The sequence below is a fragment of the Tasmannia lanceolata genome, unplaced genomic scaffold (assembly GCF_043159265.1).
Source record: "Tasmannia lanceolata isolate RefF3 unplaced genomic scaffold, GAP_Taslan_0.1 ptg000004l, whole genome shotgun sequence".
NCBI classification, from domain to species: Eukaryota; Viridiplantae; Streptophyta; class Magnoliopsida; order Canellales; family Winteraceae; genus Tasmannia; species Tasmannia lanceolata.
Genome location: NW_027518681.1, coordinates 4832611 through 4844930, shown reverse-complemented (window position 1 = coordinate 4844930; position 12320 = coordinate 4832611). Strand labels below are relative to the sequence as shown.

At 39.7% G+C, this 12320-nt stretch overlaps 1 protein-coding gene across 1 annotated transcript; it reads left to right on the top strand.

The window, feature by feature from the left end:
- The first annotated feature begins 10517 nt into the window (after window positions 1-10517).
- LOC143875745 (protein CYSTEINE-RICH TRANSMEMBRANE MODULE 13-like) lies at window positions 10518-12113 on the top strand. Its single transcript, XM_077377348.1, has 3 exons — window positions 10518-10674; window positions 10819-10978; window positions 11895-12113. Exons 1-3 carry the CDS (start codon window positions 10623-10625, stop codon window positions 11938-11940), a joined length of 258 nt encoding a protein of 85 aa, XP_077233463.1. The 5' UTR covers window positions 10518-10622; the 3' UTR covers window positions 11941-12113.
- The last annotated feature ends 207 nt before the right edge of the window (window positions 12114-12320 follow it).

Sequence of the window (12320 nt, the reverse complement as noted above, 5' to 3'; positions counted from 1 at the left end):
ATAAGGCTGAGAAATTTCCAAGGGGGAGGAGCTTTACCAGCAATCCATCTAATAACATTAAATAATCCCCTTCCACAACAACTTTATTCAAGACAGGTCTTTCGATGTAAAGGATACCAAAGTATGTTGCTTTTACTTCCGCCTCTTACGCATCTGAAATCCCATTCGGTCCAAAGAACGCCTACTCTACAGCCCCTACATTGTCCCTCATCAGTCCTCCAACACCTGAAGACCCCGGGTTTCCAAAGGATGCTCCATCCATATTCAGCTTACTAAAACCCACAGGCGGTGGAACCCACTTCTAAACAATCTTCTGCCTAGTTAACCCTTCCATACAAATGACTTCCCATCTTTCCCACAAATCATAAGCCGACACGAATCTGAACAAAGGAAGACTCTTCGCCCATTGGATAGATATAGCTATAATCCTCTAATAAATACTGAAGGATGAAGTGGCTATGCCCTCGAAAACCCTACCATTTCTTTCTTTCCAGACCACCCACCAAAGAGCTAACAGGCAAATCCTCCACAGCACCTTCCCTTTTTTTTTCCAAGGGACAAATTCCCAGCCGTCCAAAAGCATAGGTACTGTTTGAGGAAACACCCATGGGATACCAAATCGAGCTAAAACTAAACCCCATATCACCCTTACTACTTTACAATGTATGAACAAGTGATCAATAGATTCGCCATCCTCCAAACATAACGGACAATGATCAATCAAGCATAAACCCCTTCTTCTCAGAAACTCAATGGTTTGGATACGCCCGCTACTTACAGACCAACCAAAAAAAGACACTCTAGGGGGACAATGAAAGGACCAAACCTTAGCCACAAAAGAATCCTCAACATCCGGAACAAACTTAGCATATGCAAATTTCACGGAGAAGATTCCGGATGAATTCTAAATCCATATTCTTTTATCCTCACCGGATTTCTTGATATAGCATTTCTCAAGTAGCTCAAACAAGGAAGCTAAATCCTCGAATTCTCTTTCAAAAAAATTCCTTCTAAACCGAGGGCACCAAATCACCTTCTGATCCACTCTTTCAAAACAGTCACACACGAAAGCATTTTTATCTGCAGCCACTCTTAGTAGATTTGGGAATAGCGGTCCCAAGGGCTCGATTGCGCACCATACATCAAGCCATAACCTGATTCGCCTACCAGAATACACTCTGAACTTACAGCCCTGATTAAATACATTTGAGAAGCGAAGCACATCCCTCCAGATCGACACTCCTCGTCTCTCATAAGCATCAGGTGACGCCCATTTGCCAGCCAGCACCCCGTATTTACTCCCAATTACTCTAGCCCACAAAGCTTGATCCTCCTCACCAAACCGCCATAACCACTTACATAACAAAGCAGAGTTGAAACCCTTAATTTTCCTAATTCCCAAACCACCTTTTTTAATTGGAGCACAAACCTTCTCCCATTTAACCAAAGGAATACCCTTCTTTTCATTCAACCCCCCCTCCCTCCCCCAAAGGAATCTTCTTTGAATCTTCTCTATCCTCAACCCCACGCTTACAGGGCATTTAAATAACGATAGGAAATAAACTGAAATATTTGCCAAAACTGCCTTAACAAGGGTCAGTCGACCCCCTTTTGAGACTAATCTTCTTTTCCATGTCTCCAATCTTTTCTCAATTCGAGCAACTATCGTGTCCCAAAGAGCTTTATTAGGCCTCCCACACCCAATGGAAGGCCAAGATAGGAAGAAGGAAGCTCTTCAACCTTACAACCCAAAATAGCTGCACAATTGCTGGCTTCAAGAGGGGATAAATTGATTGCGAACATACTTGATTTCGTGAAATTAGATCGCTGACCTGTAATCATCGCGTAGCATCTAAGGATTGCCTTGAGGCTCATCACTTTAACTTGATCCGGCTCACCGAAAAGTAGAGTATCATCCGCAAATTGAAGGATTGACACTTCCACTTTGTTCTTTCCTATCTTAAAACCTTCTATCAGCCCCACTTCGCTGCCTTTCTGAATAAGCTTATTAAGAGTTTCTGCCACGATGACAAAAAGAAAGGGAGATAAAGGATCCCCTTCTCTCAAACCCCTCGATGATTTAAAGAAACCTTTTGCCGATCCATTAATCAAGACCGAGAACCACGCTGACGAAATATATCTTCTAATCCAACCTCTCCATTCATTTCCAAACCCCATTTTACCCAATAGATAATCCAAACAATCCCACTTCACCCTGTCATAGGCCTTTTCCATGTCCAACTTACAAACCACCCATTTATTTCCGTGTCTGAAATAATCATCAATGGCTTCATTTGCTACCAAAGAACAATCCAAGATCTGCCTCTGATCCACAAAAGCACTTTGGCTATTGGAAATAAGCTTAGGCAGCACTACTTTTATTCGATCCGCCAACACCTTTTCGATCCGCCAACACCTTTGCAAGCACCTTATACAAACATCCCACCAAACTTATTGGCCGGAAGTCAGAAATCTTGGAGGCTCCTTCTATCTTGGGTATCAGTGTAATAAAAGTGGCACCCGTTCCTTTATCAAGATGCAATCCCTCATGAAATTCTTTGAAGAATCTGAGAATGTCACATTTCACCACCGACCAACAAGACTGAAAAAAAGCCAAACAAAAACCATCCGGACCAGGAGCCTTATCCCTGGAAAGAGAGAAAAGGGCTTCCTCAATCTCTTCCTCACCGAAAGGAACTTCCAACTTTGAGCTTTCCTCCAAAGAGAGACAATTAAAAGCCACATCTTCTGGGATAGGACGCAACAAATTCTCAAAGGAATAGAGTTTGGAATAGAAAGATATAATGGTTGAGGATATGCCTTCCTTTGATGACACCAGCCTACCTTCGTCATTAAGTACCACAATTCTATTCCTCATCTTCCTAGCACTAGCCATTGCATGGAAATACGCTGTATTTTTGTCCCCTTCAACCAGCCATTTAACTCTTGACATTTGCTTCCACGTAATCTCATCATGCAATAACATAGCCTAGTGTTCTTGTTTCACTTTCCCCATCTCTTGAAGCTCATCTTCGCCTCCCAAACCACTCTCTTCTAGAGCAGTTAGCTCTACTAGCCTAAACTCCAGCAAGCTTTTCCTTTCATTCAGACTTTCTTTATTTACCGCTACCCATTCCTTGAGTTTCTTCTTCACAAACCTTAATTTCTTGCCAATCACCACATCAGCCGGACCTTCTACCATACACATCTCCCACCATTCTTCCATCCTCTCATCCATTTGGGGGTAATCAAGCCAGGCGATCTCAAATCGAAAAGGGCTAGGCCCCCACGACTCAAATCTAGGATCAAGCAAAATGGGGCAGTGATCCGAGACTAAGTGGATAAGTGTCTTTTGATAAACCTCCGGAACCATTTCCAACCACTCTGAAGAAATCAAAAAATGATCTAAACGGCTCCTACTTTCACCTCTGGCCCATGTAAAAGATCCACCTGCCAACGGCAGATCGAGTAACTCAGCATTTGCAATAAAATCGATAAATCGCTGCATGTTCTGCGAAATTCTTGAACATCCAACCCTTTCCTCAACTGCCTTTATTTCATTGAAATTACCACCTATACACCAAGGAAAGGGGCACGAATTTCTAACTCGATCCAATTCCATAATTATAGGGTCCCACGTGGGTCAAGTAAGTGCAATCAAGACCATTTATATAACCTCATGGATGACTCTTGGTCCCATGCGAGACAGATATTTAAAGAACTAATCTGGGTCCGGTGGAGTAGGAGGCGTTCTAAGAAATGAGTTTAGGGCTGTTCATTATTCGGTTATAACTGAATAAACGAACCGAACTGAATTTGTTTGGTCGGTTCGGTTTCTTTTCTTTTCGGTTAGGTTTCGGTTATTTTTATTTTTTTGGAAATTCGGTTATTCGGGTTCGGTTTCGATTATCTCAAAAAAAAATTCGGTTAACTGAATAACCAAAATTATGGATAAAAAATTATTATTTTTCCAAACAAAGTGCTATATCGTCACCCGTAGGATGATCAAAACCGTCCATTTGATTTATCACAACTTAATTAGGTTGTGCTCAAAAAATCATTTCGATAGGATGATCCTAGCCCTCCGATCCAAATCAAGATTTGGCTTTTTTCCTCTGTTTCTCCCACTAATCGGTTATTCGGTTATAACCGAATAATCGAATTTTTAATCAGTTTTTGGAAATTTCGGTTCGATTTCGGTTATCGAAATTTGATAACCGTAATTATTTTGGTTATCAAATTTCGGTCTATTCAGTTCGGTTATAACCAAACGAACACCCCTAAATGAGTTTGGTGAAATTCTTTGGGCGTATGCGGGGTTTATTGGGACGGCGGTCGCTACAGAAATGGAAGTGCGTGCAGTGCAGTGCATCAAGGATTGGAGCTCATTAAGAAGAATCGCCTCAATAATGTAGTAGTTGAAGGTGACTCTTCTAATGTAATTCGATGGCTCAAAGGACCTCAAAAACCCCTCATGGAGATTTGATAGATGGTTCGATGAAATGTTTGATTGGGTAAAGTCCATGGAGGTTGTCTTTCTTCACGTGCGCCATTCCACTAATCAGGAAGCGGATGGTTTAGCTAGAGTAGGAGTTTACAAGGACTCTCTAGCTCTCTTTGACTCTCTAGCTCTCTTTGACTCTCTTCCGACGTGATTCACTATTCTTGTACTTTTATATTGTTCTTTTGTCTCTTGTTGTACTCGACCATCTCGGTCCTTTTACTAATACATTTGGCTATCATTTTCAAAAGGAAAATGATATGGCTTTGAAAATGATATGGAGACAGAGAGTACCACCTAGCAGGGGACCTACAATGAGAACATGACATGTGCTCAATTTTTTTTTACTTTTTTATGATTTCCCAAAATTGAAGGGTGGCTTACATCACTTGTGATGTTGTGGCGTGAAATTATTTGTCCGGTCCCCGTTTAGGTCCTACTCTCGGTTTCCATAGCATTACTCTTTAAAAAAAAAAAAAGAACAAAGTTGGTTTGCCATTCAAAAACCAAAAAGAAGAAGAAGAAGAAGAAATAAAGTTGGGCCCACTCCATAAAGAGATCCAAACCATTGGGCCCCAATGTAATTAGGATATGCCATGAAAATAATCTCCGTAGTATGATTCTAACCCTCGGATCTGTTGAGAGACTGCACGTTCTAAGAGCCGCCACAGATTGGAGGGTAAGGATCATCCAATAGAGATGATTTTTGGGGCACAACATATTTATAGTGGGACCCGACAAATGAATGGTCTGGAATAGAAAGTTATATGTTTGCCCCTTTTCTTTCCCGGGCCACCCCCTCTGGTAATTTATGAGTACTCCTTTTACACTACAAGGGTTGTGTCCCGCTGAAGAAAAGGAGGCTAATAGAGGGAAGTGATACAGTTGTCCCTTTTTTACCTGGGACAGTTCCCTTGTTGTATTAAGGACTACTCTTCTACACTGGTGGGAGGATGGCCCAGGTAAAAAATGGCGTGAATATTTTACACGAATATATGATTTCCTATTTGGAATATTCTATGGAGCTAATGGACACACTATATTTAAAAAAAAAAAAAAAAAAACATATGGGAAGTGATATATTCGCCCTTTTTTACTTGGGACACCCTCCTCTAGAGCAAAAGTATAGTCATAAATATGCTAGAGGAGGCTCTCCCAAGTAAAACAAGGGTGCAAATATATCATTTCCCAAAACATATAGTGCAGTGATAAATCGACCCCCATATATCTTAAATCTACCGCTTTCTAACCTAAAACGCTCGGGCGTGTGAATAAAGTTGCCGCTTGTCGTTAAACACAATACAAGTGTAGAGCTCACACGCCCTAATGGTTTCCATTAAAAGGGTCGATTTAAGATATATGGGGGTCGATTTATCACTCCCCAACACATATGTACATGTAAGTGCGCAAGACGATAAAAGGTCTCGATAGAAAAAGACAGGAGATGCGGTAAGGCTCGCGAGCCTGACCGAGCCCGAGCCAAGCTTTTGAGCTTAACGAGCCGAGCCGAGCCTGGCCAAGCTCGGCTCGTTTACACCCCTAACCAAGGCTCATCCTACAAGGTAGTCTCACTAACATTTGGACTGAGTTATAGTCACCATTCTAACTAGTGAATACCAGTCTGGCTAGCAATGAGCATCGTATAGAAGTATCCCAGAATGATTCTTTAGTAGAATCTCTCATTATTTTTCATACTTAGATGATGTTTTCAAACCCCTTTAGGATAATATGCCTCCCTTTTAACGTGAATTGTGGGCAGACTTTAATGCTTTTTTACGTCAAAAATCATCTCCCTTTTCATATTGGACTCATATTTGTGTGATATTGAGTCCAATAATAACCTGTTTAGTGTCATAATCAGTAAAGGAGTGAAAAAAATCAACTATTTGAAATTGATTTTTCGTGCTCCTCCCACGCATAGTCACAACTGACCCCACAAATATTCCATGGAATATTTTTTCCAAGGTTTCCAAACATTTGTTAGTTGTTACTCATACAAAAAGAGGACAAAGGGTATACTTAATATATTTTATTGAGATCATATAGTATGTATTTAAAACTCAAAGAATCACGAGGATATAAAATCATATAATATGATATTTATGTCATAATTCAATTCAGTCAATATCATCTAAGAATAAAGAGAACTTCTGAATTAATAGTTATATTATGATAATCACAACACATTTTAGCTAATTAAGCCAAGAAAAAAAAATACTTCAATGTAAGATGACTGAATAAGTACTTTAAAATTTTTGTGGATAAAATATAATAAATAAAAAAAAATTCAAATTTATTCTCAAAATAGACATATCTTGAAAATCAAAATTATAAGAAATTTACTCATTCAAAACTATTGGATTTGCTAAGGTCCATCGCAAAAGCCTTTTCGCGGCTGGTCTGTCACACTTTAGACCAGCCACCTCATGAATGGGAGATAAAAAGATGATATCAAAATTATAGGCAAATGATATCAGCACACCAACTTTTTGTTGTGAGTGCGCTCTAGCTTGTTTTTTCCTTTTTAATTGGCTTGTAAGAGCTTTTTGGCAACCGTAATAACCTTTTGACATCTCTTCAAATACTAGAAGACAAGATAGATGAGGGCATATATCAAAACATGGTTTGTGTTGATATCATTTCCCTAAATTTATCTGTCTTATTTTAAATCCAACAACAAAGAGAAAGGTGTAAACAAAGGGAGGGTTGTTAATATCAAAGTGGTATAATATCAACTCCCTCGCAACAAGTATCATATTATATGCATGGGAATGTACTTTAAGAAATTTGAATGAAAAACCAAACCCAAGATTTGATATTAGGTCAAAGAAAGATTACTATATGTGTAAACACAAGGAATGTCCCTAAAACCTTTCAAAAAAAAAAAAAAAAGGTATGTCCCAAAATAAAAAAGTAAAAAGTACTTTTCAATATGAGAGAAGGGTTCCTACACACTTGTGTAGATAAGTTATCTACACACTAGCTTAAAGTACAATGGGGCCCACATTGTCTGGGTGATCCAAACCATTCATTTGAAAGGCCCTCACATAGAAAGGGTGTCCATACAAAAAAAGATCTATAGGATCATCCTAACCATTCGAACTGTGGAGGCAAAAATTGGACTAATTTGTGAAGTTTATACACGTACATTTTACCTCCACAAATCGTAGGGTTGGGATGAGCTATGGATCTGAGTTTTTATGCACACCCTATCTATGTGAGGATCTTTCAAATGAATGCTTTGGATCACCCAAACAATGTTAGCCTTCACTGTATTCTAAGCTAGTGTATAGATAACTCTTTCTCTTTTCAATATATAGCAAAAAATTCGCAGTGTAACATTTTTAGGATTCCTTAGCTCGGAAGCACATTTTAATCATCTTTATTGTGTCATTGTGTGGGAAATGCCTCAAGAGGCCAAGTTCTATATAGGGCTGGCAATTTCACCCGGAAAAGCGGGGATCCTCCCCGCCCCGCCCCTCTTGGGGAGGGGATTCCCCGATTTGAGTGGGGAAGGGGAAGGGGAAGGGGATTTTAAAAATTCTCCGGTGCGGGGAAGGGGAGGAGAAGGGGATGGAGTTCGCCCCGCCCCACCCCGCATTAATGCCATTTTTTTCATGTATTTTTTTAAGTGTTTTTTTTTTTTTGGGGGAAAACTACTAGAAACCCCTTGGATCAAAACATATTTACAAGATTCCCCCTAAATTTTCATAATTTCCATTAGTACAGTTTTGTCCCTGAAATAGCTTTTTATGTTTTCTTTTACCCATAATCCATTGGGCATTGTCCCTCATTATATTAGTATATTACCCTTAGAAATCCCTAAAATCTCTCCATCGAACCATCACCGTAAGGCAACATTAATTTTTTAGAAAATCTCCCTCCCCCAAATAAAGGCAAATGAGTGATGAGATTTTATATGGTGTGCGCTCGTATAGTCCATTATTTTTCAAAAAGTAATGTATGGGCTACGCCATAGGATGATCCAAACCGTCCATTTGATAGGCTACAATTTAAAAGTACTTTACAGGCCACACCATAGATCATCCAAACCGTCCATTTGATGGGCCACAACGTAAATAGATTGCGGCCCAAAAATCATTTCCATAGGATGATTGCAACCCTCCGATCTATAGAAGGTACTATAATATGCAATTCCTCTATAGATCAGAGGGTTGGGATTATCCTATGGAAATGATTTTTGGGCCACAACCTATTTACGTTGTGGCCCATCAAATGGACAGTTTGGATTATCCTACAATGTGCCCATCAAGTGGAAGGTTTGGATCATCCTATGCCTATGGTAGTATGGTGTGCCCATCAAATGGACGGTTTAGATCTTCCTATGGTGTGGCACGTACAGTACTTTTTGGCAAGTGGGATTGGGAATTAGGAATCTGCTAGGGACTATTGATCAATTAAATGAATCTGAGAGCAACCACCTTTGCCCCCATGTTAATAAAATGAATAAGACAAAATCTTAGCCTATGTGGGTTGTGTGGCTACTCTCACATGCAACAGCCAAGCCGCAACATGCCTGAAGTGATTGTCCCTAGCAAATCTTTAGTTTTAAACCTAACATTTAACAAAGTAAAGTGAGAAAGTAAAGTGATTGTCCCCGAAGGATGCGGGGAAGGGGAGGGGGAAAATTCCCCGTAGAGGGGAAGGAGTAGGGGACCCCAACATCCGGCCCCGACCCGCCCCGTTGCCGGCCCTAGTTCTATAGGACCTCTAATTTCTACCGGGAAAAGTAAATGACAAGTACTCCAAAGATTTTATTTTTATTTTTATTTTTTTCAACCTTCCTTGGCAATTTACCCCCAAGTAGGGATATATTGGTCACTTTTCAGCAGATTTGGTCTTCAGTCACATGCGACTGCTGTCACATGCAACAGACCATCCACGACGTGCCTTCTGGGCGGGACACTAGCAAATCCCTTATTTTAAATCCTACAAACAAGAGAAAGGTGTGAACAAAGGGAGGGTTGTTAATATCAAAACAAAGTGGTATAAATATCAACTCCCTCGCATGGGCATATTTTATACTTTAACTTTAAGAAATTTGAATGAAAAACCAAACCCAAGATTTGATATTACATCCAGAGAGATGATAAATTCGCACCCCTCTACCTTGAATTCACGTCAAAAAGCGTAAAAAAAGAAGGGTACGTGGCAGACTTTAATGATGTTTGACGTCATTTGACGCTAAAGTAGTGCGATTTATCCTCCAGGGGGTGCGAATTTATCAAATCCCTAGGTCAAAAGAAAGATGACTATATGTGTCACATTTTAAAGATTCCTTAGCTCGAAAACAAACTTCAATCATCTTTATTGTGTGGGAAATGCCTCAGGACTAGAAGAGGCCAACTTATATAGTGCTCGAAAGCAACCCATGATTTGACATCAGGCCAAAAGTACATTTTTTAAATACAAGATGATTTTTTCGCCTCCTATGGGATGATGCGCCCCCTTGAAACGTCAATCGTGGGCAGACTTTGACGTCAAATCACGTCATAGGGGGCGAAAAATTAATCACCCTCATCTCACCTCCTATAGGATGATGAGCCCCATTGTAACGTAAATTGTGGGCAGACTTTGACGTCAAAGCACGTCACAGGGGGGCGAAAAAATCATCACCCTTTCAAACCGAGATTTTATATGGCGTAGGCCCATATCATAGGATGATCCAAACCGTCCATGTGACGGAACGAAAAAATCATCACCCTTCTAAAATCTTAATGAAAGCAACGTGTGATTTGACACTAGGGTAAAAGTTTTACATTTTTTTTTAACCTTCCTTGGCATTTTACCCCAAAGTAGGGATATATTAGTCATTTCGTTCGAGTGCCTGCTCGTCGTTTTGCACACGCGGCACTAATAAAAGGTGGTTATTCTCAGCTTCCTAGAAACTCTAAACAAATTCCAACTTTACCCATTTTCATGTTTATACATTTACGCGTATTGTTACCGCCTAAAAATAACATCAAAACGCGTCTCCTTTCTCCACGTCTCCTCTCTCTCTCTCTCTCTCTCTATAAAAATCCCATCTCCCCTAAACAAATCCCACTTCCAAAGAAAAAAAAATCCCTCTAAATCCCTCTAAAGTCCATCTTCTTCAAGGATGAGTTATTACAATCAGCAACAATCCCCTGTTGGTGTTCCTCCTCCTCAAGGTAAATTTAATTTCAGATCTGTACTAGGGTTTTGATCTAAAAGATCATAGAAATAGTTTTTGGGTTTTTTGGGGTTTTTTTTTTTTTTTCTTGTTTATGGTTGATGGATCTGATGGGGGTTTTATTGGGTTTCTTGTTTTGTAGGTTATCCTTCTAAGGACGCATATCCTCCGCCAGGGTACCCTCCGCAAGGCTACGCTCAGGGCTACCCTCCTCAGGGATACCCTCCGCAAGGTTACCCTCCGCAGGGATACGCTCAGCCTCCACCTCAGCAGAACAGTGGCCCTTCTTGCATGGAAGGATGGTAATCTTCTCTCTCTCTCTCTCTCTCTCTCTCTCTCTCTCTCTCTCTCTCTCTCTTTGATTTTGGATCTTTCCTCAGATCTCTTCGGTCGGATCCGATTTTCATTTTAAGCTTTCTCTAGTTGACTAGCTGCAATTTTCATGAAGCTTTCTGCTTTGAAAATAAACACGGCACCCTCCCAATTTCCTCCTCGTTTGTTATCAAGTGGGTAGAAGATAATGGGGTTTTTTTTTTTTTTTTTTTTTTCCCTTCATAACTAAATTTTATCTTTTTCCTTTTGAAAAAGGTGGATTCCATTAACCAGTTGGCTGTTTTTCGTGGGTAATTAAATATTGGGTAATCTCTATTTTTTTTTTTAAAAGCTACTTGATTTCAATTACTTGGATTTTACAATTTTCAATGACCTTAGAAGTTAGAATAGGAGAGAGGGGTGCAGGTATCAAAAAACAAGTATTTTATTAGAGGAAAAGGTTTCTGATTGCCTGAGCAGCCCTCTAGATACACCATCTCCTGTAGTTGTTTGACTCATTCTGTAGGTTATGGTTGGGATTATAGGTTATGGTTAGGGTTATGATTTGTGGAGATTTTGAAATGGATGGCTAGAAATTAGGCTCTATAGATCGAATGGTTAGGATTATGGTACGGAGATGGTTTCTTAGGAACACCCTATCTATGTGAGGTCATGGGTTGGATGAGTCAGACTACATGGAGATGGTGTATTTATAGTTGGTTGCGAAACCTCGCCCCCATTTTATTAATATGTGTTCATTCTTGGTGGGTCTTTATTTATAAATCCTTAAAACTAGTATTTTATCAATATGCTGTTACTAATTGTGCTTTTTCTTGGTGGGTCTTTATTTATAAATTCTTTTTTATTTATTTATTTATTTATTTATTTTGTGGTTGATTTATGCAGTTTGGCGGCCCTTTGTTGTTGCTGCCTTTTGGATGCTTGCTTCTGAGAAAAAAGTGGGGGGATGAAGAAAGTGTGCTGTGTTTTCCTTTCTTTTTAACTTTTGCACATACTTTGCTTCTGTTACTTTCGGTGAGAAATTTGAAGAACTCTTGGGAGATGGATTTTATAGTGACTTGTTAATTTCTGGTTTATAATGCAACGACTCTTCTTTTCTCAAAATCTGAATTGCTTTTGTATAATGGGATTCTAGTGCTTTTATGAGAAAAGAGAAAAAAAGAATAAACAAAGTTCAGGAGTAGGGATTATGCCATGTATGTTGCATTTGTTTGATTGGTTTTAGATTTGGGACCGATTACCAATGTGGACAAACATTAGGCAAAATTATGCTTTTCAAAAATTATCAACGGGGGACAAGAGGTCTTGTCA

Bases quoted from the DNA above. Each gene is read 5' to 3' on its own strand.
- LOC143875745 (XM_077377348.1), top strand. From the start codon at position 10,623: ATGAGTTATTACAATCAGCAACAATCCCCTGTTGGTGTTCCTCCTCCT. The intron at 10,675-10,818 runs GTAAATTTAATT...CTTGTTTTGTAG, and splicing joins TGGTGTTCCTCCTCCTCAAG to GTTATCCTTCTAAGGACGCA. The intron at 10,979-11,894 runs GTAATCTTCTCT...TGATTTATGCAG, and splicing joins CCTTCTTGCATGGAAGGATG to TTTGGCGGCCCTTTGTTGTT.